The sequence below is a fragment of the Zalophus californianus genome, chromosome 8 (assembly GCF_009762305.2).
Source record: "Zalophus californianus isolate mZalCal1 chromosome 8, mZalCal1.pri.v2, whole genome shotgun sequence".
NCBI lineage: Eukaryota > Metazoa > Chordata > Mammalia > Carnivora > Otariidae > Zalophus > Zalophus californianus.
Genome location: NC_045602.1, coordinates 54,384,217 through 54,409,282, shown reverse-complemented (window position 1 = coordinate 54,409,282; position 25,066 = coordinate 54,384,217). Strand labels below are relative to the sequence as shown.

The following is a 25,066-nucleotide window of genomic DNA, read 5'->3' as shown; positions in this document are numbered from 1 at the left end:
CGGTTAAGCGTCTGCCTTCAGCACAGGTCATGATCTCGGGGTCCTGGGATCGAGCCCCACATAGGTCTCCCTGCTCAGCAGGGAGTCTGCTACTTCCTCTCACTCTCCCTCTTTGCTATCTCTCTGTCTCAAAGTCTTTAAAAATAAATAAATTAAAATAAATTAAAAAAATAAAATAAAGGGGCGCCTGGGTGGCTCAGTCATTAAGCATCTGCCTTCGGCTCAGGTCATGATCCCAGAGTCCTGGGATCAAGCCCCGCATCAGGCTCCCTGCTCCACGGGAAGCCTGCTTCTCCCTCTCACACTCCCTCTGCTTGTGTTTCCTTTCTCGCTGTGTCTCTCTCTGTCAAATAAATAAATAAAATCTTTAAAAAAATAAATAAATAAAATAAAATAAAAATGCCCCTACAAAATTTACCCCTCCAAAAATTACTCAGAGACTTTTCAATCACACAGACCTAAACAAACACTCTTCTGTTTGATCATTTTATTCTTCTTCTGCATGTCAGGAACACTGAAGTACTCTATCTAAAATACAGATGCCTACCTAGAGAAAAAAATTGTGAAGACATCTATTTATTTACTTCAGTAAACATACACTATTTATTTTGTCAGACAACGACCATTAGTTCGGGGGGGGGGATTCCTAGAAGCTCAGTACTCGGGTGTGTGTGTGTGTGTGTGTCTGTGTGTGTCTGCGTGCGTAAAATCTTCATCCCACCTGGATGGTCAGCAGTTTAAAATTCAAAAAGAGGTGAAGAGAGGGAAAGACTTTACTCTCAGGAAATAAACAAACTACTTTTAACATTGCAACTAAAATAAATAACTGTCAGAAGATTGCTGATAAGTTCAATCCAATCTTTCTACTTTCCCCTTACTTGAATTAATCAGTCATATTCATAAGTTAATTCATAAATTAAAACCAACTGACAAAATTGTCAATATGATCATGATACTCCGTAAGTTATAATAAAGTTTTCCAAAGGGAGTGAAAATTTTCAGAAGTCTATGCTCAATTAACTAGAAAAATGAACCAGATCACTCCAAAGCCCAAATTATTTGAGTTAATACCCCATATAGCAGAGTTGACCTATAGGTATGGTCTTGATACTTTCAAACCAGTGCTGCATTCAACAGACCAAAATAATTCTAAACTTGGGAAGCCACTGTCACAACAAATTGACTAGGTCCTGAAACGGTATTGAGAGAATGGTAGAAGAAAGAACCAAGCGTAAATCAGAAAATACTGAAAAGAAAACTGGAAAGAGGGAAATAATGAACTAGAAGGAAACAGTATCAAAAGGTAAATCTTAAAATATTTTTTTTAAGATAAGAAAACACGGAGTACCAGGAAGGTAAATTTAAGAGCTAAAAAAGGAATTTCCCAAATTCAATCTGTTGGTGGGGGGGGCACACTACAGGGGGGAAAAAAAAACTTGGAAACCAGTTCATTCTAATATATAACACATAAGCAACAAAAGGCTGGATCATTATTCCTCACCATGTATTGTTTACAAATGCTGATAAAAACACTCACTGCAATGGTCAAAGATCTTCAAGATCCTGACCTTCAAGTAAAATACATGTATAAGGAAGTGACATTAAAGCACTAAAATGCAATTCGTAACTCCAAAAAACTATGCCAACAAAAAGACTGCACTATGAATGGTCTTGATCTAAGCTGTTTTCTGTAGTAGTCTGGAAAAACCTAAGTTTTGTAACTTTGGGGGCCAAAGTTGTCTCTGAGCCGCCTCCCAAGTTGGCAAGGAAAAACTTCCTCTATATATAAAACTCACTAATCATTTATTAAGTCTGTTCCTAATTTGGATTTTAAGTACACTGATAAGTGCACTTGATTTGTCCTGTATTTTAAATAAAAGCTGACTTACTTGAATTTTCTAGTTTCACTTTGTTCCCTCACAATCACATCGAACTGATTTTAAGTTGCAGTCAACAGAATTTCTCTTCGATAATCCACTGCTCTATTTTGAAACACTTAAATTCTACATACAGGGTGAAATACAATCCAAGAAATTACCCAACGTCAAACAATCGGTCTAAAAATCTTCTGACAACTCTTGGAAGAGTTTTAGAAAAAGCCTAACAACGAAATCACATGTCTGAATATCTGATACATATGGAAAAGCACTGCTAACTTTTTCTACTACGTATACAATTCATGATTGCAAAGAGGAAACTGCAGCGGCTACCCGGAGCGAGAAAACCGGTAAGGTAACAGGCTAAAAGGGCGTCGTTGATTTCTTGGCTACAGTGACAGAAGCGGGAGACACACCCCTAGCGTCGGTTTGAAACACTACAGCAATGAATTCTACCTAGGGATTAATGCGAGGGTAAGGAAAGACAAATTTAAATCGCCATGATTCAAAAACAACCACGAGAGAGAGACTTACGAAGGTAACAAAGAAAACGAAAAACCCTTGACAGTAAAGAAGCACTGAAAACATATCCCCATTTATCAAAGACCGAGTTAGACTACGTTTTCAGGAACATACACCTTGGACCTTTCCGGTTCGCCAGAGAGAAAAGCAGCAGCGAAAGGAACCCCATAAGGTTGCAAACAGCAACAAAATACTAACAGGAGAGGGGGGAAGTGGCAGGATTCCTGCGAAGGCTCGCTGCTTGAAAATGGAGTGGGAGAAAGAACAGGTCTGGAGAGAAAGTGGGTCTTATATAAAAAGCCATTTACCACGTATTATTTCCCCAGGATTCTGGAATATACCCGAACTTGAAGGAGTGAGTCTGGGGGTGAAAGGGGGGCTCCACGTGGAGGAGGATCCGGAAAAAAGTAATGCAGGCCGACGAGTGGCCAGGACCAAGCCGATGGCCGGGGAGAAGGGGGTTGAGGCCCGGGCGGACTCCCGGGGGGCGCGGGGGGGGGGGGGTGGCGGAGGGGCGCCCCGCGGAGGCCCGGGGGCGGAAGCGGCGGCCCCGCGGTCCTGTCAAGCAGACGGCCCACCGCCTCCGCCCGCCGCCAACACACCCGGGCCACTGAAGGCTCTCTCGGACCCGCTGCGGCCCCAGCGGGGCCGGGTCTCTCGAATTTTCCACTGGGGGAAGCTGGCCAGAGGCATCGGGGCTCGCCCCCGCCCCTGGCCCTGGCAGCGGCGGGCAGAGGAAGGATGGTGCATTGGGGAAGCAAAGGTCTCACCATTTTGCTCGGCGGTTGGCGGCTCGCGCGGGAGGAGGAGAGTGTCGGCGCTCAGAAGGGCTCCCGCAGGAAGCGGCGGCGGCGGCCCAGCTGTGCTGGGCTGAAGCGGCTGCGGCCCTCGGGACGCCCGCGGGGGAGGGGGTGCAGGCTGGGGGAGGGGAGGCGGTGCCTCGGGGCCCGCGCCGGCCGGGTGACTGGGCACACGGGAGCGGGCGGGGAAAAAGAAAAATTAAGGTCGAGATTCGGAGACAGAGAGAGCGGGAGGAGAGACGGCGAGAAAGGGGAGAGACAGAGAAGCAGAGAGAAAGGGGGGGAGAGGGGGCCAGGCGGCTCGGGGGCTGCAGCCTAGCGCTCGCGTCGGAGCCGTGACGGACTCACTGCAGTGGTTAGCGCTGACCCGCAACCTCAAGGCACGAAAAAGGGGGAGGACTGGAGAGGGAGGAGAAAGCGGAGCGCAGCGGGGCGGAGGGCGGGGGCGCGCGCGGAGCCGGCCGGGGGGCGGGGCTTCCGCGAGAGGCGCACATCCGGGAACCCGCCCGCCGGCTCCGCGGTGGCCGCCGGGGTGCTCTGGCGAGCTCTGGTTGGGGATCGCGGAGCGCGCGACCACGTTCTCTCCACCGTGGGCCGCCCTTTGCGTGCGATGCGGGGGGAGGACAGGGACGGGGGCGCGGACGTCGGTGACGTCACGTGGCGGAGCCCTTCCTGTCATGTGGCTGGAGGCGGGCAGGTCGGGGGAAGGCTGGGTCAGGAGGAGGAGGAGGAAATGCGAGGGTGCTGTGAGAGGGAGGAAATGTGAGGGGTGTCCGAGCTTTGGGCGAAGGCGTACTTGGTTCCAGGAGTAGGAACCTCGTGGGGGAGGAGCAGCAGATGCGCGGCCTTAAGGTGTCAGAGCCACCCAGGCACTGCACCAAAAAACAAAAACAAAAAAAAGAGGAAAATCCAAGCCCTGGAGCTAGAAGGGAATCCGTTTACTCAGGAGAATTGGTATCTTTGCATCAGTGTACCGACTTGGACCCACTACAAAATTGCTGGGCGCATGTAAACTGTTGTCACCCCGGTGCAGCACCCGCAGGCCCACACCCCAGTATGAGCTGGCAGGGTCAGGAGCCAGGTTGGAAAGACAGGGAGGAAGAGCCAAAGCTGGCTACAGCTTGAGGCTGAGGAGCCACGAAACAGCTGAGTAGAAGAGCTGCTTCCCACTCCCGCAAAGACTTCCTCACCCAGTTCTGTATTTTCCTTAAACCCTCCAAGCTGCCGTTTGACGGGGTGCCCAGTGTTTGTTTTTGAAACACATTCGAAGATAGATTGCCCACTTATCCCTTTAGTAGGGCTATATCTACTTTGGTGGCAATCACTATTCCCAGAAAATTCAGATTGTCATGGGAAATGGAAGAGCATAAGGAGGAAAGTTATTGGGGGCGGCGGCGGGGTGGGGGGAGCCGATGGGAAAGGTGTGATAAGGATAGGGAGAAAACATTTTGCAATTATTTTAACCATTTATTCCCTTTCAAATTCTTGATAATCATGAGGTTTATATGTATGAAAGAGAGGGAGATAATGTTTTCTAGTGGTCAGAAACTCCTTATTGACAAATCCTTTGAATAGTTTTATAAAAAGCCGTAGTGTTTTTAAAGGCAGTCTGTTGAAGCTTCTCACGTAAGAGTGTTACTCTTTGTGGTAATTATTTTTCCATGATAAGCGAGCATCTTTTCTAAGAGGCTCAATGGCATGCCTTAGGTCTCTCTGTCTCTCCCTTTCTCTCTCTTTTTCTAAGAACTACTTTCTGTGTCCAGATGAATAAAGAAAAGTAACTAAAACATAACAAATTGTCTCATACAGTGACTGCATCAAGGAAAGGCCAAGAAATAACACTGCTTCTCATACTAAGTTTCTTATATATGTTTCTATTTATATATTAATATGTTACGTTCTAAAACAGGGAAAAGTCCCTAAGCTAAAATGTGTGTCATTTATGTTTTTTAGGTATATTATTTTAATTAGTTTATCATAAAATTAAGATATGCTCATTTTTTTAAAAGTAGTAGATAAAAAAATTCCACCCCCTTAACTCCACTTCTTAGAGGTAAATCACTGTAACTGCATTCGTGTGTATGTCCCTTGGACAGACTCAATGAAAATCAAATTATCATTCTGACTGAGGATTAAATACCAAGAAAGAATTTGATTTACATGGGATGCAGGAGATTCAGAATAACCCATAATTTTGTGAAGATTTGAGCCAATTTAGACTACCATCATTCAACAAGTATGTACTGTGAACCTAAATCAGAAATTCAAAAGCTAGGCACTGTGAAAGATTGGTTAGCCTCTGTTACTGACCAAAGCAAGAGACACAAAAGGGCCAAGTCTACTCGATCCTTCTCATCCTACAAGTCTCCCAGATACACCATTTACATTCTCTCAGCCTTGTGTATACTGCATAAAATACAGGCATGTAGCAGGTTGCATCTCTGACACTGAAACTAATTAGCCTATTTTGAATCCATTGAGAGAGACAAACCTAAAATGCACCTTTAATACACAGGTTTTTGCCCTAAGGTTCAAAAAAGAAAGTATGATTCCATTAAGTTTTTGTGTAAAGCTTAGTATGGGAGGGGGCAAGTACCAAATAGTCCTGCAGCAAGTATGCATGTTTTTAGATAACTAGGTAAGTGAAAGACAAAGGACATAGCTAACAAATGGATCTTTTTCCTGGAAAACTTAGCAACCAAAAGATGACTGTTGAGGAGTTTTATGTCGGGTAAGTTGGAGGGAGACACACTTAAGACATCCCAGTTACAAGAATAGTAACAGCTATGCATGAGGTAATAAGAAGTACTAATGGCAGAGGAAAGGAAGGGGTAAATATGAAAGACATGAAGCAAAACTACACTGACAATGCAACTTAGTAGATGTAGGGAACAAGGAGAGGAAGAAATAAAAGATGACCAATTTGGGGCGCCTGGGTGGCTCAGTTGGTTAGGCCACTGCCTTTGGCTCAGGTCATGATCCCGGACTCCCAGGATCGAGTCCCGCGTTGGGCTCCCAGCTCAGCAGGGAGTGCCTCTCCCTCTGACCTTCTCCCCTCTTGTGCTCTCTCTCAAATAATTTAAAAAAAAAAAGATGACCAATTTAATTTGGATGACAGAAAATAATGATGGCATTAAAAGAAACAAATCAGGAAAAGTTTGGATGCTGAGTGGAGAAAGGTGAGTTTGGATTTAAGAATGCTGAGCTGCTGCTGAGAGATCCCAGTGGAAGCATTCAAGTAGGAGCTGCAAGTGCAGGTTAGGAGGGAGTAGAGAAAGGAATTGACTTCAAAACAGGTTGAAAGCGAAATCTTCAAGTTTTCTCTTATTTAGAGACAGAAAAAAGAAAAGATGCAAAGATAGTAATTAAGCTGCTAAGCAGAAAGCAAATCAAAGAGAAAGTTTTAAGAAAGAGTAATGTTTATACTCCTATTCGACCACAGACAGCCTCAGGCTTCAGTGTCTCCACAATTATCTTTAAGAAGTTAGAAATGTCACAGGAAATCTTATGTGTAGTCTCTCCAGATCATTGTGATATCCAGAAATCTGCCTTATTCTTAAAGGACTGGTCACTGTCATTTATTCATATATAAGATTTAAGGGTGGCAGAAGAAACAAATTACCACTCCTATAGTTGTTTCAGATAATTCCAGTGCAGTATTACCCCAAACTGCACACTTTTATTCATGATTATACTGACTAATGTCAACTAGAAACCATGTTTAATTTTATACTCTTACACATAGGAAGAAAATGTCAATTAAAAAGGAGAGTTGACTAAAACAACTTGAAAGTAATGTCTGTTCCTTTGTAGTTCCTTTGTTTTTTGTTAATGCAGATTTAGAGGAAATGTCTACCTCTCCACCTAGCTAAAACACGTATGTCCCAGTTCAAGAATCCCAGACTTAAGAATATTTTGTACCTTTTTGCCATCTAGTTTCACACCACAAAAGTCTCTTTCAGTGGACATGAGGTTGCATGGGGAATAGATTGCCTTCCTTCCCAGAATCCTCTTTTGTACCAAGGAAAGAGCAGGGATGCCAGCTCACCCCTTACCCAAGGGTGTGGTTGAGGAAAGGTTCCTCAGCACCTGAGACGGCAGGGAAGTGGTTCCTTCCCTTCTTGCTAAGCAGTAGAGGTTTGAGCCAAGGATTCTAAATTCCATCTTGGAAACTCATTTCTCCATAGAAACCATTTTACAAAGAGTTTTTTTTTTTTAAGATTTTATTTATTTGAGAGAGAGAGAATGAGAGATAGAGAGCACATGAGAGGGGGGAGGGTCAGAGGGAGAAGCCGACTCCCTGCCGAGCAGGGAGCCCGATGCGGGACTCGATCCCGGGACTCCAGGATCATGACCTGAGCCGAAGGCAGTCGCTTAACCAACTGAGCCACCCAGGCGCCCTTACAAAGAGTTTTATAAACAATGACCTTTCTGCAAAAGCCTATTTAAACTATAATGTAGCTGAAGCTCTGTATTTGCTATTAAAAATGTAATGGTAGAAAAACAATGCTCTTAAAAAGATATAGCCTTATGAATTAATAAGTTTGGGGAAAATGTATACCAATTACTAGATGGAATTTTTAAATTTTTAAGCATAAGTACTTTAAATTATGGATTGTGTGCAACTTTTCTAATTCTCCTAAGAATAACATTGAATTTGTTCAAAATAAAATCCTCAGTCATTTAGTTTTCAGATGAAACACAAATCAGAAATATTTTTAAATTTGGACAAGTTTCCCAAAATTATGTGATTAATTGGTTGTATAAGTTATTTTTATATTATATACTGGGCCAAAAAGGAAAGGAGGAAAAAGTCTTCGTGAAATGTATTCCTAAAGCTCTTGAATCCACATCTAAATCTGTGTGTTGGAGGAATATTCCACAGTGCTTTTAGAGGCAGTCTGTTAACACTCTTTACATAATGAGCAATTCTTTTTCTGTGCTGATAATTGTTCCATATGATACGTACATTACAATTGGGTAGTTATCTGCACAAAGATGAATGTTGAAACATGAGGTAAAGGACAGAAATCAGAGAGCATAGAAGCAATAGAGCAGGACCAAATGCAGAACCAAAGGTAGCATTTGCTTTTAAGTGATGCAAGGAGAAAGAAGTGAAAGAAAAGATAATGGACTCGGCTCTGGGGGCTCTGGGTGGGAGACCCAGCAAGAATGCCCGGGAAGCTGAAGAAGAGGAGTTCAAGATGAAAAGGATGGTCCAGCAGCGTGTCAAAGAGGACCAAGACAGATGGGAAAGTTCAGGCGGTTGGTATACACCTGGACATTTCCATTGAGATGTCCTAGATTATGTCTTGAAATAGTTTTTCTGAATTAGAACTCTCATTTGTTTCTTTGGTGTCTTGCTCTTAAAAGTGAGTACCAAGAAAAAGCTATGTATTTCAATTTTGATAGTATTTCCACTTTACACATTTACTAAAAGTATTTACCGTGTAGCATTAATCTGAAAAGTACTTACCTAAGCATAACAAAAAAATAGGATTTAAATATAAAATGGACATATTGGGGTGCCTGGGTGGCTCAGTTGGTTAAGCGTCTGCCTTTGGCTCAAATCATGATCTCAGGGTCCTGGGATCAAGCCCTGCAGGGTCCTGGGATCAGGCTTCTCCCTCCTCCTCTTCCTCTGCCTGCCGCTCCTCCTGCTTGTGCTCAATCTCTCTCTTTCTCTCTCTCTCTCTGTCAAATGAATAAATAAAATCTTTTTTAAAAAATAAAATAAATGAAATGGACATATTATGACACTAGAGAAGACCTGTTTTTCATACTTCTTAACACATGTATATACTTACACACTCCCAAATACTTACATGTGCTCCACACATGAGATAGCATGTAAGTCCAGAGTGAGACCCTAGTTCTAATCCCACCTCTGGCTCCAGTCCCTTTCTGTGTAAATTTTGGATAGTCCATTTAAGTCTAAGTCTGCACTGTCTAATATGGTAGCCACTAGCCACTTGTGGCTATTCAAATTTAAATTATTTAAAATTGAATAAAATTTGAATTCAGTTCTTCTGTCTTATTTATTTTTTACATATTTTATTTACTTATTTGTCAGAGAGAGAGAGAGCACAAACAAGGGGAGCGGCAGGCAGAGGGAGAAGCAGGCTCCCTGCTGAGCAAGGAGCTGGATCCCAGGTCCTCCATCCCAGGACCTGGGATCATGACCTGAGCCAAACGCAAACACTTAACCGACTGAGCCACCCAGGTGTCCCCAGTTCTAATGTCCTATTAGCTACATTTCAAATGCTTGATAACTGCATACCTAGTGGCTACCATATTGGACATCACAGAAAGTTCTCTTGGACAGCACTGATCTAAATCCTTTACCTGAAATTATTCATCACTGACCACAAATATAATATTTGTTTATTATGAGGGTAAGAAAAATTTAAATATAACAAACTAATTGAAACTATATTATGTGCCCTTAGCATTTGACATATAATTGACACTAAAAATAAACCAGAAAAGTATATTTGAACAAATAAAAATGTGCTGATGTCAGAAAAAAAAAATTGTGGGGGCGCCTGGGTGGCTCAGTCATTAAGCGTCTGCCTTCGGCTCGGGTCATGATCCCAGGGTCCTGGGATGGAGCCCTGCATCAGGCTCCCTGCTCGGCGGGAGGCCTGCTTCTCCCACTCCCACTCCCCCTGCTTGTGTTCCCTCTCTCGCTGTGTCTCTCTCTGTCAAATAAATAAATAAAATCTTCAAAAAAAAGAAAAAAATTGTGTATACGTGTATGTTAAAGAGACTGAAAAATAATTCAAAGTACTGTCAATACTTTACTGACAAAAACGTATTCTATATTAAAATGTTTAATCTAGTTTTTTCAGCATCAAACTATATTACAACAAAAATTTTTAATTTATAAAAATATTATTAGCAATTACATAGAATTAATAATTTATTTAGTTTTCATTAATGATTTTTGCTTACTATAATTCAAATTCCATATTTTATCCATGCCATTAATATAAATTTCAAGTACCAATAAGTACACTGTAGAGAAATTCTAAGATGCAAAGAGAATGTAGTAGGGGATGAAGTATTAATCCTGCCATCTTACAAAGATTCTTAAGAGACCTTTAATAAATAAAGGATCAAGATTTCAGTTTTATAGTCCATCTAAAAATAACAGTCCTTACTGCTGATCAGCACCTTCAATATGCAACATATTGAATCCAGTTCTTTCAGTTGTCAGGGTTTTTCTCAGGGAATTTTCATGGTAGACTGTGACTGCCACAGGAAAGGAAATGAATAAACTGGCAAAAGAAGATTAGTTTGGCATACAATAGCCATTCATTAATTTAACTCATCTGATATTTGAAAAGGTATACACTAAGAATCCAGCTAACCCCTAGAAAAGGAAACAATGTTTTACAGATTATAACCTACAGGTACTAGGGATTAGTTGGCTTTAGATGACAGACCTCAGAGGTCCCCACTGACTTCTCTTGTAAGTGAGGAGGCAATGTAATGCCATCACATTGCCATTACACTGGATTAAACCATAACTAGGGCATAACTTAGATTGGCATTTTCTAGATGGGGGTATGGAGAGAGTGGGGAACACTGAGGCTAAATATTAGGCATTAGTAACTACTCCTTTACATCCGTTGTTTCCGTTAGAGGGAACCACTCTGAACGTTCCGCTTTTGAACAAGCCTTTTCTCTCTTTTGCCTGGCTCTGAGCACTGGGTAATTTTTAGTGATATAAATGGAATAGCTTAATTCTAAGGGACTCTTGGGGGGAAACCACTGGATCATTAACATGGTTATTATAGAAAATGTTTTAAATACAGAAAAGTACAAAGAAAGGAAAATCATCTGTAAATCATACCACCAAAAGATAATCATTGCTTATATTTGGATGTATATCTAATCTTTTTTATGTATATATACAGAAAAATATTTATATATATCTATTTATATATATTACTTACATAATTGGGACCTACTGTTTTATTACATATTTTTTCACTTAATATTTGGTAATGTTTCCCACATCTGTAAATATTCTTCAAGAATATGATTTTTAGTTTTTATATATTCAATAATATTAATGTATCTCATAATTTATTTAACAAATCTCCTATGACTTAATTTTGAATTTGGTTGTTTTCAGTTTTTTCCTATTACAGACAATAGCATATTAAACATCTTTGCAAATCTTTGTGCAAATCTCTGATTTTTTTAAAGATACATTCATTGTAGTGAAATTATAGAACCAAAGAATATAAAAATGTTAAAGATTTTTAAAATATATGTATATATTGTCAGATTACTCTCAAGAAAGTTTGTACCATTGTAGACTTCCACCAGCATTGCACATTTCCCAACAACTGTACAAACTATGTATTGACATTTCTTTTCATTTATTTATTTATTTATTTATTTTTAAAGATTTTATTTATTTGTCAGAGAGAGAAAGAGGACACAAGCAGGGGGAATGGCAGGCAGAGGAGAAGCAGGCTCTCCACCGAGCAGGGAGCCCAACTCGGGACTTGATCCCAGGAACCTGGGATCACGACCCCAGCCAAAGGCAGATGCCTAACTGACTGAGCCACCCAGGGGCCCCAACATTTCTTTTAAATGTAGGTTTTTTTTAAAAACTGGCGCCTCGTTGTAATTTGCATTTTTTGGTTTACTGGTAATATTGAACATTTTTCTTAAGTTTTGACCTTTCAACTCAAATCATATGAATATGTCCCCACGACTTACTGTTCATTGCCCACTTTTGACGGGAGGATTTATCATTTTTAGTGATTTATAACAACTCTTTGTATATGAAGGATATGATCCCCTTTTCATGTGTTAATGATGATACCCCCAAGCCTGTAGTTTGACTTTTGATTCCACTTGTATTTTCAAAGTTTACTTTCCTGTTCTGTATATGGAAGAAAATATAACATAAAGATGTCAACAAAAGAGTTCATATCCTTACTATATAAATATCCTTCTAGGTAATTATGAACTATTTTTTCATATTGTTAATCTATTTCTTCTATGCTGAACATTGAGTATGTATGTGTGTGTATATATATATATATATACACATATATAGTGTCTGTGTGTGTGTATTCAGTGATTAGATTTGAAGGTAAAATATCTAGGAAATTACCACCCACTTTTTCCATACAAAGTATGAGTTAATTAAGCCTGTCTTGACAGTGGCTACTTACACTCCTTTCTATTGGATAGCTAATCCAATTCATTCAAAACTTCATTTGACTTAAAAAATAAGCAAAACTGGGGTGCCTGGGTGGCTCAGTTGTTTGAGAATCCAACTCTTAGTTTCTGCTCAGGTCATGATCTTGGAGTCCTGAGGTCAGTGAGATGCTCAGCATCTCTGCTTCCCTTCTCCCTCTCCCCCTCCCTCTGCTCCCTCCCATGCACCCTTTCCAAAATAAATAAACAAATCTTAGGACGCCTGGGTGGCTCAGTTGGTTAAGCGACTGCCTTCGGCTCAGGTCATGATCCTGGAGTCCCGGGATCGAGTCCCACATCGGGCTCCCTGCTCAGCAGGGAGTCTGCTTCTCCCTCTGACCCTCTTCCCTCTCGTGCTCTCTATCTCTCATTCTCTCTCTCTCAAATAAATAAATAAAATCTTTAAAACAACAACAACAAAAAAAACAAATCTTAAAAAAAAAAGCAAAACTGATCTGTCAGTCATATTCAAGTAAGTATGCAAGTAATGAATGCAAATGAAGAGGCAAGTAATGTATGCAAATCCTGCATCAAGACCATATAATGAACTACATATACAACTAACAATATTCAGAGCTGAAGATATTATTTTCTGAAAATGTCATATGATCTAGGATCTACTCCTAGATTATTGTATTATTTTGTATTATTTTGTTATAATTTTGTATCATATTGTTATAATTTTGTGTATATTATTTTGTTATAATTTTGTACCAATTGCACACATAGCCCAAATAATGTAGTTATAAAATGTTCTATGTGATAACATTGCTTTACAATTTTTCTCCGTCAAAATATCTACACTATTCACAAAATTTCACAAAATTTTATATCATATCATTCTTTCTCTCCATGGTATCCTAATTGATAGAAAATTAAACTAGCCTATTATTTGTACATAAAAGTAACTACAGCATAGTTCTTCTACACTATATTTTATGAGTATATTAAAATAATTTGCTTCGGGGCGACTGGGTGGCTCGGTCATTGTCTGCCTTCGGCTCAGGTCATGGTCCCAGGGTCCTGGGATCGAGCCCCGCATCGGGCTTCCTGCTCAGCGGGAAGCCTGCTTCTCCCTCTCCCACTCCCCCTGCTTGTATTCCCTCTTTCGCTGTCTCTCTCTGTCAGATAAATAAAATTTAAGAAAAAATAATAATTTGCTTCAACAAAAATAACATCATAGCTATTTTGGATAGTTAATCCTCATTCTGTTTTTCTGCTGGAATGAGTTCTTTCTTGTGCGATATTCTAAATTAGAAATATCTTTTTTAAAAATTGACTGGTTATATCAGTTTTCCTTGCAATGATTAAAATTATCATAGAAAATTTGTTTTTTTCAGGGCAAACTTGTTGGAATCAAATTTAAAATACTCACTAGCATATTCTCTATAATGCCATTCTTCCAGGAAATATAAGAGTAACCAAAAGGGCATATTTTGAAGAAAAATAATTATGGAAATAAACATATACAGTACAATGTTGTAAATTGTGAATATTCAGTAAATGAGCCATGACTGCATATTCAAGACTGTATCACTAAAATTAATCAGTATGCTTTTAAAAATAATTTGCTTTTCTGAAAAGAGTTTATAAACATGTAGGAGATATGCAAAATTTATAATATTGTAAATAGAACTCGTTAGCTCTGCATAATTGGCAAATTGTGCTAGTGCTAAAATTCTCAAGGCCACAGCTGGAAATTGCAATGTAGACATATTTTATGCATTTTATTAGAATGAGGAAGGTGATTGCATTTCTAAGAAAATCTTTTACTTATAAATTGTATGTTTTTGACTAAGGATGAAATGTTTGGTAAATGTCCTCCGTGAATTCTACCTATTCTATCATTTAAAACTAGTTTTTGGAGGGGCGCCTGGGTGACTCAGTTGTTAAGCGTCTGCCTTCAGCTCTGGTCATGGTCCTGGGGTCCTGGGGTCCTAGGGTCCTGGGGTCCTGAGATTGAGCCCCGCATAGGGCTCCCTGCTCGGCGGGAAGCCTGCTTCTCCCTCTCCCACTCCCCCTGCTTGTGTTCCCTCTCTCACTGTGTCTCTCTCTGTCAAATAAATAAATAAAATCTTTAAAAAAAACAACAACTGATTTTTGGAGGCCCAAAACAAAGGTATCTTGGTGCTCAAAGGGTGTGGGTTTAAGAGTAAGACTTCAGAGTAAGGGGTTGAGATCATGAGAAGAGTCTCAGAAGATTTAATTCACCGAGTAGTTGAGATCTGCATGTTCTTGTGACAGAGTAAACAGACTTTGGAAGGCAGGGGCTGCAGGATGTTTAGGTAGTGGTGGGTGGAAGATTGAGGCACTATAAACACTGAGTTTAAGAACTTTGAACCCCAGTAGAGCCATCCAGTACCAGCACTAGTGGAGAAGAATTGAGGAATCTGAGCTTGGCTGGTTAGCAGGTCATAAAGAATCACTGGTACGGAAAAAAAAAAAAAAAGAATCATAGGTATGGCTGAAAGAGCATGGGAGTGAGTATGAGTAGTTATAAAGACATAATTTTAAGCACTTTGAAACCTGTACCATATTTTTAATTCTTCTCAGTTGACTGAAAATCATTTTGTGGGTCTAAGAAGAGAGGACATTAAGTGCTGGGCCTGGAAGTAGAACTCAGGTCTGTGTGACTCCAAAGCTCGAGCTTTCCCCCACTATGTTATACTGCTATTTGGTGCATAACTATGGTGTGTGTGTGTGTGTGTGTACGTTATCCCTTATATTTTTAATTTTCTTTTTAAAATAAAAATAGGTTGTTGAGGGTGCCTGGGTGGCTCAGTTGGTTAAGTGGCTGCCTTCAGGTCGGGTCATCATGATCCCAGGGTCCTGGGATCGAGCCCCGAGTCAGGCTCCCCGCTCAGCGGGGAGTCTGCTTCTCCCTCTATCCTTCCCCCCTCGTGATCTCTCTCTCTCTCTCAAATACGCAAATAAAAAATCTTTAAAAAAAAAGGATGTTGACCCTATTTTGTAACTATTTCCCTCACCAACTATTGTATTCATGTAACACTTTAGGCTTTGGAGAGCTCTGGTAACAATGGTTCCAGGTACATAACCTTAAGCCTGAGAATCATATTTGAATCAAAACCAATTCCCTCCATAAAGAACAGTCCCAGAAGACCATAGTAAATCTACCAATGACTCATGCCATTCATCTGTCAGACAGCAAGTCCAGAAGTAGTGATGAGAAAAAAGACAATGGTCCAATTTTTCTGACTTTGTAAAAACAGTCAAATCATGGAGACATCCATGACAACAGACTCACCAACTTTTTTTCACTTGGAATGTTTTGGGCTAGTGTGTAGAAATAGCAGAAATACAATCTTCTCCAGTGTTTCCTCAATCAGTGTTTCTACTCATTAGATAATAATCAGTAACAGTAAACTTTTAAAACACTACAACTTTGTTTATACAGTAAATAAATGTGTTTCCAAGATACACAGGAAGCAGATATGTGAAGTAAGAAAGTTAATTTTTAAACCACCTTATAAAAATACCAGTTATGTTCCACTGTGGAGAAATATGTAGTCCTCAAAATAATGTTTTATTATTCTTTTTTTTTTTTTAGATTTTATTTATTTGAGAGAGAAAGAGAGAGCACAGGGGAAGGGGAGGGAAAGGTGTAGAAGCAGAGTCCCTGCTGAGCAAGCGTGGTGGGGGACACAATCCCAGGACCTAAAGATCATGACCTGAGCAGACACTCAACTGACTGAGCCACCCAGGCGCCCCAATATCTTATTATTCTATTTCATAGTTGAAGTTTGTGATTATATAAAGTCAGATAGTTGGTTTTACTAACACGGAGGCTGGCAAATCACATCCAGGTCCTTAAGTTTTGTCCAGTGTTTTGCTCTGTATTTTCTGTCCTTTAACGGGAGCAAACTAGTCTTTCTGTTTAATTCCTCTACTATGTGAACAGAGCAATCACAACAAATTTTGGGGTCCCTGTCTATTAGTAGGGTATAAATATTGTTAATATGAACTTGAATTAAAAATGGCTTTTGAAAAAAGAACAAAAATTGGGGCGCCTGGGTGGCTCAGTTGTTAAGCGTCTGCCTTTGGCTCAGGTCATGATCCCAGGGTCCTGGGATCGAGCCCTGTATCGGCAGGGAGCCTGCTTCTCCCTCTCCCACTCCCCCTGCTTGTGTTCCCTCTCTCGCTGTGTCTCTCCCTGTCAAATAAATAAATAAAATCTTTAAAATAAATAAAGAAATAAATAAGAATAAAAATAGAAAATGTGCCTCTCAAGATCACAATCCTTGCCTGGGATGCATTTTCTCATCTCTAGCATAAGGGATTTAGAATAAGTGAAGGCTAAGCACCATTCTTTTCAGCTATACAGATCTATGCTTCTATTGTTTCTCACAGACCTTATGAAACTTGCCAGAGCAAAATCAGGCAAGCTGCAACGGCAGTCTCTGAGAGGAACACAGAGGCGCCTCTTCATTTCTTGTGTTCAGCAGCTAATTCACTTCAGAATCTCATTTTAGTCTGCTGGCTACAGAACTGGGGCCTGCCACTTTCAACCTGGATCACGTGGATCAAGGTCAGAGAGAATAGGGCTTTCTCATTCAAAATATACATGTGAAAATAAATTTTAAAAATAAAGCTAGAGAGTCTCTCTCTGTTAAATAAATAAATAAAATCTTTTAAAAATAAATAAAGCTAGAGAATACAGTATATAGAGAATACAGTAATGTAAAAAAGTTCCCAGGACAACATGTTTTTTAAAGGGAAGGGGCAAACATCATATAAAAAGATCATCAAATGGGCACCTGGGTGGCCCAGTTGGTTAAGCGTCTGCCTTTGGCTCATGTCATGATCCCAGGGTCCTGGGATTGAGTCCCACGTTGGGCTCCCTGCTCAGATGGAAGCCTGCTTCTCCCTCTCCTTCTGCCCCTCCCCCTGCTCTCTCTCACGCTCTCTCTCAAATAAATAAATGGAATCTTAAAAAAAAAAGAGAGAGAGATCATCAAATATTCCTTCAACACAAATCAATTAACACTCCTGGGACCAAGACCAAATCACCAGACACTATTCAAAGATGTCTTTTACAGTTTTGAAAGATCCTTATTTCTGCCCTGTGGCAGCTAATAAAATACTTTTAGGGGCTTTATTTATTTATTTATTTAAACTTTTTTTTAAAGATTTTATTTATTTATTTGACAGAGAGAGAGAGAGCGCGAGAGCAGGAACACAAGCAGGGGGAGTGGGAGAAGGAGAAGCAGGCTTCCCGCCGAGCGGGGAGCTCGATGTGGGGCTCGATGTGGGGCTCGACGTGGGGCTCGATGTGGGGCTCGATCCCAGGACCCTGGGATCATGACCTGAGCCAAAGGCAGACGCTTAACGACTGAGCCACCCAGGCGCCCCTAGGGGCTTTTTTTTTTTAATTTTTTATTGTTATGTTAATCACCATATATTACATCATTTGTTTTTGCCTAGGGGCTTTTTTTAAAAGAAGGAAGTCCACAAGTAGGTTAGACGTTGGACGCTAATGTTCCAAGAGATTCTTTGGCATGGAAATAATTTACACTGTCCAGAATCATAGAAGAATAAGTGATAAGTGGAAAAGAAAATGGTTTTCAAAAATATTTAGGAAAAAAAGGTCTAAAATAGCAAGCACAAAAGAAGAATTACTTAACATTTCATAATCACTGGCAGTATTTAAAGGCTCTATTATCTGTCCTTACTTAAGACAACATTTCTATTTTTTAAAAACTCCAAATACCTAATTTATTCATATTTATTTTTCCTACTTAAATTATTATGTCACAAAACTGTTTCCTGAAGATTCCACCAGCAACACAAAGTGCCAGTAAGTGCATGGTACAACACACCATAGTATAAATTGTATTTAATGTACCCTATCGAAAATAAATCAAATCCACCACATAACATCCCATCTGGAATCTAACTAACCTCTCTGTGTTGGAATTAGGTGTGTTTCGATTCCAGGTAATTGATTAGGTCTAATCATCAGAATAGAAAGCATCTAATTTGCCAGCAGTGAATATTACAATGGGGGCACACCAGTGAAAGGTAGCACTGGAATTAAAGCACAGACTGAAATGTTAATTCACCCACATTCTGCCTACAGGCCCGGTTCTCCTCCTGAACTCTCCCCCAATGGATCTTTTGCATGCAGAGCTCTCTTTGAAGCTGTGAGAGTTTCATGCGTGGGAAATCAGGAGAATCAAAGCTGCTTTACACAAAAGCATATGGTTGGGAGTCCAGGGGATGCTAAAAAATACAGCATATTAGTCGTCTCCCTGTGGGGAGCTCATCTGAGTTATGAGACCCTCACATTTTGCATTCCTTCGCCTCGGGTGTTTAAATTGCTGGCCTCAATCCTATAGCACCAGGGTTTGTTTTCACATTTAGTTCCCTTGGATTTTTTTTTTTAACCTACTTTCACAATAAAGAGGGAGCAAAATAGGAAAAGAAGACAGGGGCGGGGAAAGAATAAATCATTATGCAGCTCTCAACCTCCACAGGGAAATAGCAGTACAAACCCACAGATCCAGAACTGTCAAGTAATGGGGCTGTTTGTTTACAAGTCACAGAATCAGTTATATAACTAGAAGTTAAGGAAATCAAGTGAGTGTTTGAAGGGAAGCAAAGACTGATACTTTTTGAATTAGTCAAGAGACTCCTCTCTGAAATAGATTCAGATAGACTTTCTGCCTACTTATTTTTAGTCACTTTATGAATTTAGTTTTTGAGTTTTATTGTACCAGAGGTACAGCGTTTCTATGTAGATAACGACCGCTCATTTTTATCACTAATTGTAGATACCTAGAAATACTTTCTCATCATGGCAGTTGTTAAAGCATTTATAAGGGAAATTGGAATAGTTTTTTACCTGCTGATCTAAAATTCCTCTGTATGATTTAGTAGGAGAATGTGTTACATGACACTAGATCAGTCTAATCTCTCTCCAGTTGTCACCCCATAACTTTTTTTAAAGTGGTTGGTTCCTTTGTTTGTTTGTTTATTTATTTATTTACTTATTGCTTAAGTTCTGGGACCATATAATGTCTATAAAATGAAGACCTTTAAAAAATATTTCCATGTAGGGCACCTGGGTGGCTCAGTCATTAGGCGCCTTCGGCTCAGGTCATGACGGCAGGGTCCTGGGATCGAGCCCTGCGTTGGGCTCCCTGCTCAGTGGGGAGCCTGCTTCTCCCTCTCCCCCTGCTTGTGTTCCCTCTCTGGCTGTGTCTCTCTCTGTCAAATAAATAATAAAATCTTAAAAAAAAAGAAAGAAAGAAAGAAAGAAAGAAAAAATATTTCCATGTAAATAAAATTTTTTTTGGTCTGAAACTGTAAAAATTTCAACTCTAAGGAAAAATGTTAGAAAATCAAATTAAGTAGGTGATTATATTGGGCTCTAATAAATTTCATAAATAATTCAAATTACTCTCAACAAAGCTCTTAAGAAAGTTTTTTTTTTTTTTTTAAAGATTTTGCTTATTTATTTGACGGAGAGAGACACAGCGAGAGAGGGAACACAAGCAGGGGGAGTGGGAGAGGGAGAAGCAGGCTTCCCGCGGAGCAGGGAGCCCGATGCGGGGCTCGATCCCAGGACCCTGGGATTGTGACCTGAGCCGAAGGCAGACGCTTAACGACTGAGCCACCCAGGCACCCCGATTAAGAAAGTTTTCATGATCTTTTTAATACCTGCATTTATATTTAATATTTTCTTTTTTTTTAAAGATTTTGTTTATTTATTTGCCAGGGAGAGAGAGAGAGAACAGAGAGCAGCAGGCAAGGGGAGAGGGAGAAGCAGGCTCCCCGCTGAGCAAGGAGTCCAATGTGGGCTTGATTCCAGAACTACCTTTATCATGACCTGAGCCAAAGGCAGATGCTTAACTGACTGAGCCACCCAGGCATCCCAATATTTAATATTTTCTAAACATATGTTTTTTTCCTGAAAACTTTTAGCCAGATTTCAGTGCCAAAAGAGAACATAATCTGATAGCAAATTAAATTCAAACTACTGAAGTTTCAGTCATGTTTATTGGACATTGTTTTCTTTCTCATTTAGCTAACTTGTTCTTCAAATTGGGTCAGTTTAGTGTTATATGTTACTCCCTACGGAAAATCCTAGGAGAATTGTTGGAGAAGAATTATGTTTTTCAACAGGCAGACAAAAGCTGAATTCAGCCCCTTAGGGAACCTTCTCAGGGAGTTTTCTGCTTATGGTGCCAAAGCCCCATGACCAGGAGGGAGCTGCACAGCTGAGACGTGGTACCCAAGAGGGCTGCTAAGCTCTTGCACCTGTCATAATAGACACCGAGAATAGGGACTAAGTCCAAGTTAATCTTTTAAGGTGTATTTTGTGTTTGAGTCTTGGCATAGAGCAAGATATTTGGTGGCCTATATCCTTCTACCTAAGTTAGAAGTAGGGCTAAACCAACTCACTGTCAAGAGATGGGAAGAATGCAACCACATACAGTAGAAGCCCTATGCTCGTTGGTGATGTTCCCATAAATACATGTTCTTAGCCCAGGAGCATCACAGAGCCTCCGTAGTTGGGGGTTTGATATTTACCGGCTTAGAACAATGATGTGAGTTTGAAAAGGTCTCTCTGTCTATTTACATGTCAGTGAATGTTAAACAGAGGAATATGAGTCCAAATGAAAGGATGAAGATAGGTATCAACTTAAGACTGACTTCTCTCAATTGCTATTCAAGTTTTTAGGTATTTCTGGACCTTAAGGCCATATCATTTCACTAAAAAACAACAAAGATGATTTATGCAACTTGTGTGGAGGTAAATTGTATGAACAAAATTTTGTACATATTCATACTTGTATGGGTTATTAATCACTGTTTACAGATAGTGGTAGTGTGCAGTGGTACCTACAATTTTTAAAATTATCTTTATCTTGGGGCACCCGGGTGGCTCAGTCGGTTAAGCATCTGCCTTCAGCTCAGGTCACGATCCCAGGGTCCTGGGATCGAGCCCCACATTGGACTCCTGGCTCACTGGGGAGCCTGCTTCTCCCTCTCCTCTGCCTTTCCTCTTTATTCTTGTTCTCGCTCTCTCTCTCTCAAATAAATAAATAAAATTTAAAAAATAAGTTTATAAAAGTGTCTTTTTAAAGTGATTATAAACTACCTATCCTTCAAAAATAACTGATGATTTGGGCTTTCTGGGGTTGGGACTGAAGTTCCATTAGAATGTCTTAGTTTAGGTTTTAAGTTCAGAGAAAGGATGGGGACAGAAAGAAGAAATACTCTTTGCACAGGGTAGAGCAGCTTTTGGTATTTCTTGGAGATGGTGGTTTGAGGGAGTGGAAAGAGAATAGGCTGTGTTGTCCAATGATGTGGGTTTAAATCCCTGCTCTGAAAAAAAAAAAAAAAAATCCCTGCTCTGTCGCTTAAGCTCACCAAGCCATCATTTCCTTATCTATAAAATGAAAAAGTCATTTTGCAGAATAGGTGTTCAATACTATTACTGCAGGTAGAGGACATCAACCAAATGACTTCTTGGGTTTCTTTTTTTTTTTCCTTCTTTTTTTTTAAGATTTTATTTATTTATTTGACAGAGAGACACAGCGAGAGAGGGAACACAAGCAGGGGGAGTGGGAGAGGGAGCAGCAGGCTTCCCGCTGAGCAGGGAGCCCGATGCGGGGCTCCATCCCAGGACCCTGGGATCATGACCTGAGCCGAAGGCAGATGCTCAATGACTGAGTCACCCAGGCGCCCCTTGGGTTTCTTTTAAGTGCTAAAATTAATAATTGTAAAATAGATGAACCGATTCCCCTTGAAGAGCGACTGGTTGAAAACCCAACCAAAGCGGCGCCTGGGTGGCTCAGTCATTAAGCGCCTCATCTGCCTTTAGCTCAGGTCATGATCCCAGGCTCCTGGGATCGAGCCCCACATCAGGCTCGCTCCTCGGAGGGAAGCCTGCTTCTCCCTCTCCCACTCCCCCCTGCTTGTGTTCCCTCTCTTGCTGTGTCTCTCTCTGTCAAATAAATAAATAAAATCTTTTAAAAAAGAAAAGAAAACACAACCAATGATGGAAGGATAAGCTATTAAAATGGCTTTTGTAAAACCTCCTTCCTTCGGCTTTTTTCAGCTCTAAATGAAAGCTCCAGTATTCGTAGCCTAAAGCCATATTTTCACCTCAGGAAAATAATTGTTCCTAGGAGAGCCAAAATGTTCCTATGCTTAATCCTACTGTTTGAAGTATAAAGATTTGTTACATTTTTTTGCCTGAATTGAAAACCCAAGAACTGTTTTAAATACTTTAAGCCACGATCAAGTGCTTATAAATTCTACATTATGAATCACTTGAGGATGTTAATGTAGCACATTATAAATATTAATTAATTCTTACCAACACCTCTGCAGTAAAAGCATTATTATCCCTCCTCCCCTTTTATCAGGCAAGAAGATGAAATGTCCATGAGACAAAGCAGTTCACCCTGGGGATGTGTGGAAGAAGCCGCCAAGCCAGAAAAGAGAACCAAGGAGTTCGGCCGTATGTGTTTACAAACTAAGAAGAGACTCATTCCAGGGCACCTGGCTGGCTCAGTCAGTGGAACACGTAACTCTTGATTTGGGGTTTGTGAGTTCGAGCCCCATGTTGGGTGTAGAGATGACTTAAACAAAAAACATCTTTAAAAAATAAAAAGAGGAAAAAAGAAGAATTGTTTCTCACGTATAAAAAGATTTCTACTTCTCTTTAGACTGATATAGTTGCAGGGGGTGGGGGGAATGGTTTGTGTGTTCTACTGAGATGTTCAAAAATGTTAGCTCTTTGTTTCAGGCACTGTAATCACAAATTATTTGTTGATAATGCTAACACCTCAATCTTTTAGATCTAAACTTACCTAGTAAGCTTCAAACTGTTACTGTAAGTGGATTAAAAATGGAATTTAATTACAATGAAGACCAAAAGCAAAAGGGAAAATAAAAGATTTTCCTCTTTAGCAGATAAGTTGTGTACTTGTTTATTGTGATTTTACTTTCACATTTTTGTCTCAACAATTGTAACTTGTAAGATAACCTAGAGATTATTTTGTGATCTCTTTCTCTGTCCCAATCCTTTGATGTATAGAAGGCACTCAATAAAGGCTTATTGACTAAAATACAATTCCCCTTCTAATTATAGATTGACCAGTGAGTAGTATAGAATATTGTCTAATGGGTAACACAGTGTATAAACAACTTCAGTCACTCAAGCATTCAGTTAATATAGCACATTTACTCCTTTAATCAAGTAATGTGTGATTAGAAGTATCTCAGGAATGAGCCAGAATTAGTTGTGATGACTTCAACTCATTTAGCTTTGGTAAATAAACATCTAGTGCTATTTCTTCTTCAAAAGCTAAAAATTTGACAACAGGAGTATGATTTATGATTTTTAAAAAACAGAAAGAGATTGAATGTGTCAAAAGCCAGCATAACATACATTTGTCCAAATTTTATTTTCCAAAAATCACTTATCCTAGCCAAGAATAAATGCTAGAGGCTGCTTGACTTTCAGAATTGGGTAGTATGAAAAATGGAATTCACCATCACTGAGTAGTTTCTTTTCCACAATAAACTGAAATATTGGTTTATATTGCATCCATATAACTCTTTTCTGTCATACTTTCAGAGTTGTGATGTTTAAAATAACACCTTGAAATTGTTGACTATAATGTAGAAAAATAGAATTGAATTTAGTCTTATGGGGTTGGTCTCAACTTTGACGTACTGCAGTGTACTTACGAAAATGAGCCTTGCAAATGTTTTCCACTAGAATATTTATGGATATAGTAATTGAGTTAGTCATTCCCCAGAGTAGATTATGACATGACAGTAGCAGTGTCCAGTTGCAACTAGAGAAAGACATTTTTTAAAAAACATTTTAAAAAACTTAAAGAAAACCTCACTTCTGTTTTGTTTTGCTTTTTGTCAAAGATTGGTACTAAGTTAAAAAGGTCCACACATTTGAGAAACTGTCTTTATGACTTTTTCTGATAGACTGCTTCCTTTCCTGTTTCTGTGTTAAAATAAGTAACTCCTGAGATTTTAATTTTAATTTCTTATACAAGACAAAACCAATTGCACTGCTTTATATTATGTCTTGAGCCAGGAATTGAGGCCAACAGTCATGAAAAGATAACGACGAGCTGACTTTTTGTCTTTTGTAGGTTAATACCAACAAAGAAGAGAGTGAGTTGTTTACATCCTTAAAAATAATTTCAGAAGAAAAGTGTCTTCATCTTACTATTAATCATATTATTTCCCACTCTTTTTCTGGTGAAGAATTTGGAAATATCAGTTAAGCCCTTACTGGCAGAGATTACTGAGTTTAGTTCATGCTAATGCAACTACGGGTATGGATAGTTGTATATCCAGCAAGATTAAAGCCGTTAACGTACATTTTAAGAACACAAGTGTCCTTTCCACCAGTGCATTTTAGAGACCTTTCTAATCTGTTTCCATGAAATAGAGAGCAAAGAACCTAAGAAAAAAATTAGGCAAGATTGTTTCATTGAGCTCTCTGTTTTCCCTCTGGGGCCTATTAAGTACTATACAAACAAGGCTGCCTCTTATTTTGGCTTATTTGATGTTGCTATACACTTCTCGGGCAAGTGCAGCCAGCCCTCTATAACTGTCTGTCTCATCTAGAACAGTTTG

The 25,066-nt window shown here is 39.8% G+C and overlaps 1 protein-coding gene across 1 annotated transcript in view; it reads right to left on the bottom strand.

The window, feature by feature from the left end:
- The window catches only part of PPP3R1 (protein phosphatase 3 regulatory subunit B, alpha), a 71,967-nt gene extending 68,304 nt beyond the window's left edge, over positions 1–3,663 (bottom strand). The window contains exon 1 of the mRNA XM_027621610.2: positions 3,170–3,663. Within this exon, the coding sequence (XP_027477411.1) occupies positions 3,170–3,172 (3 nt within the window). The 5' untranslated portion in view covers positions 3,173–3,663. The remainder of the gene's footprint in view (positions 1–3,169) is intronic.
- Positions 3,664–25,066: the final 21,403 nt, after the last annotated feature.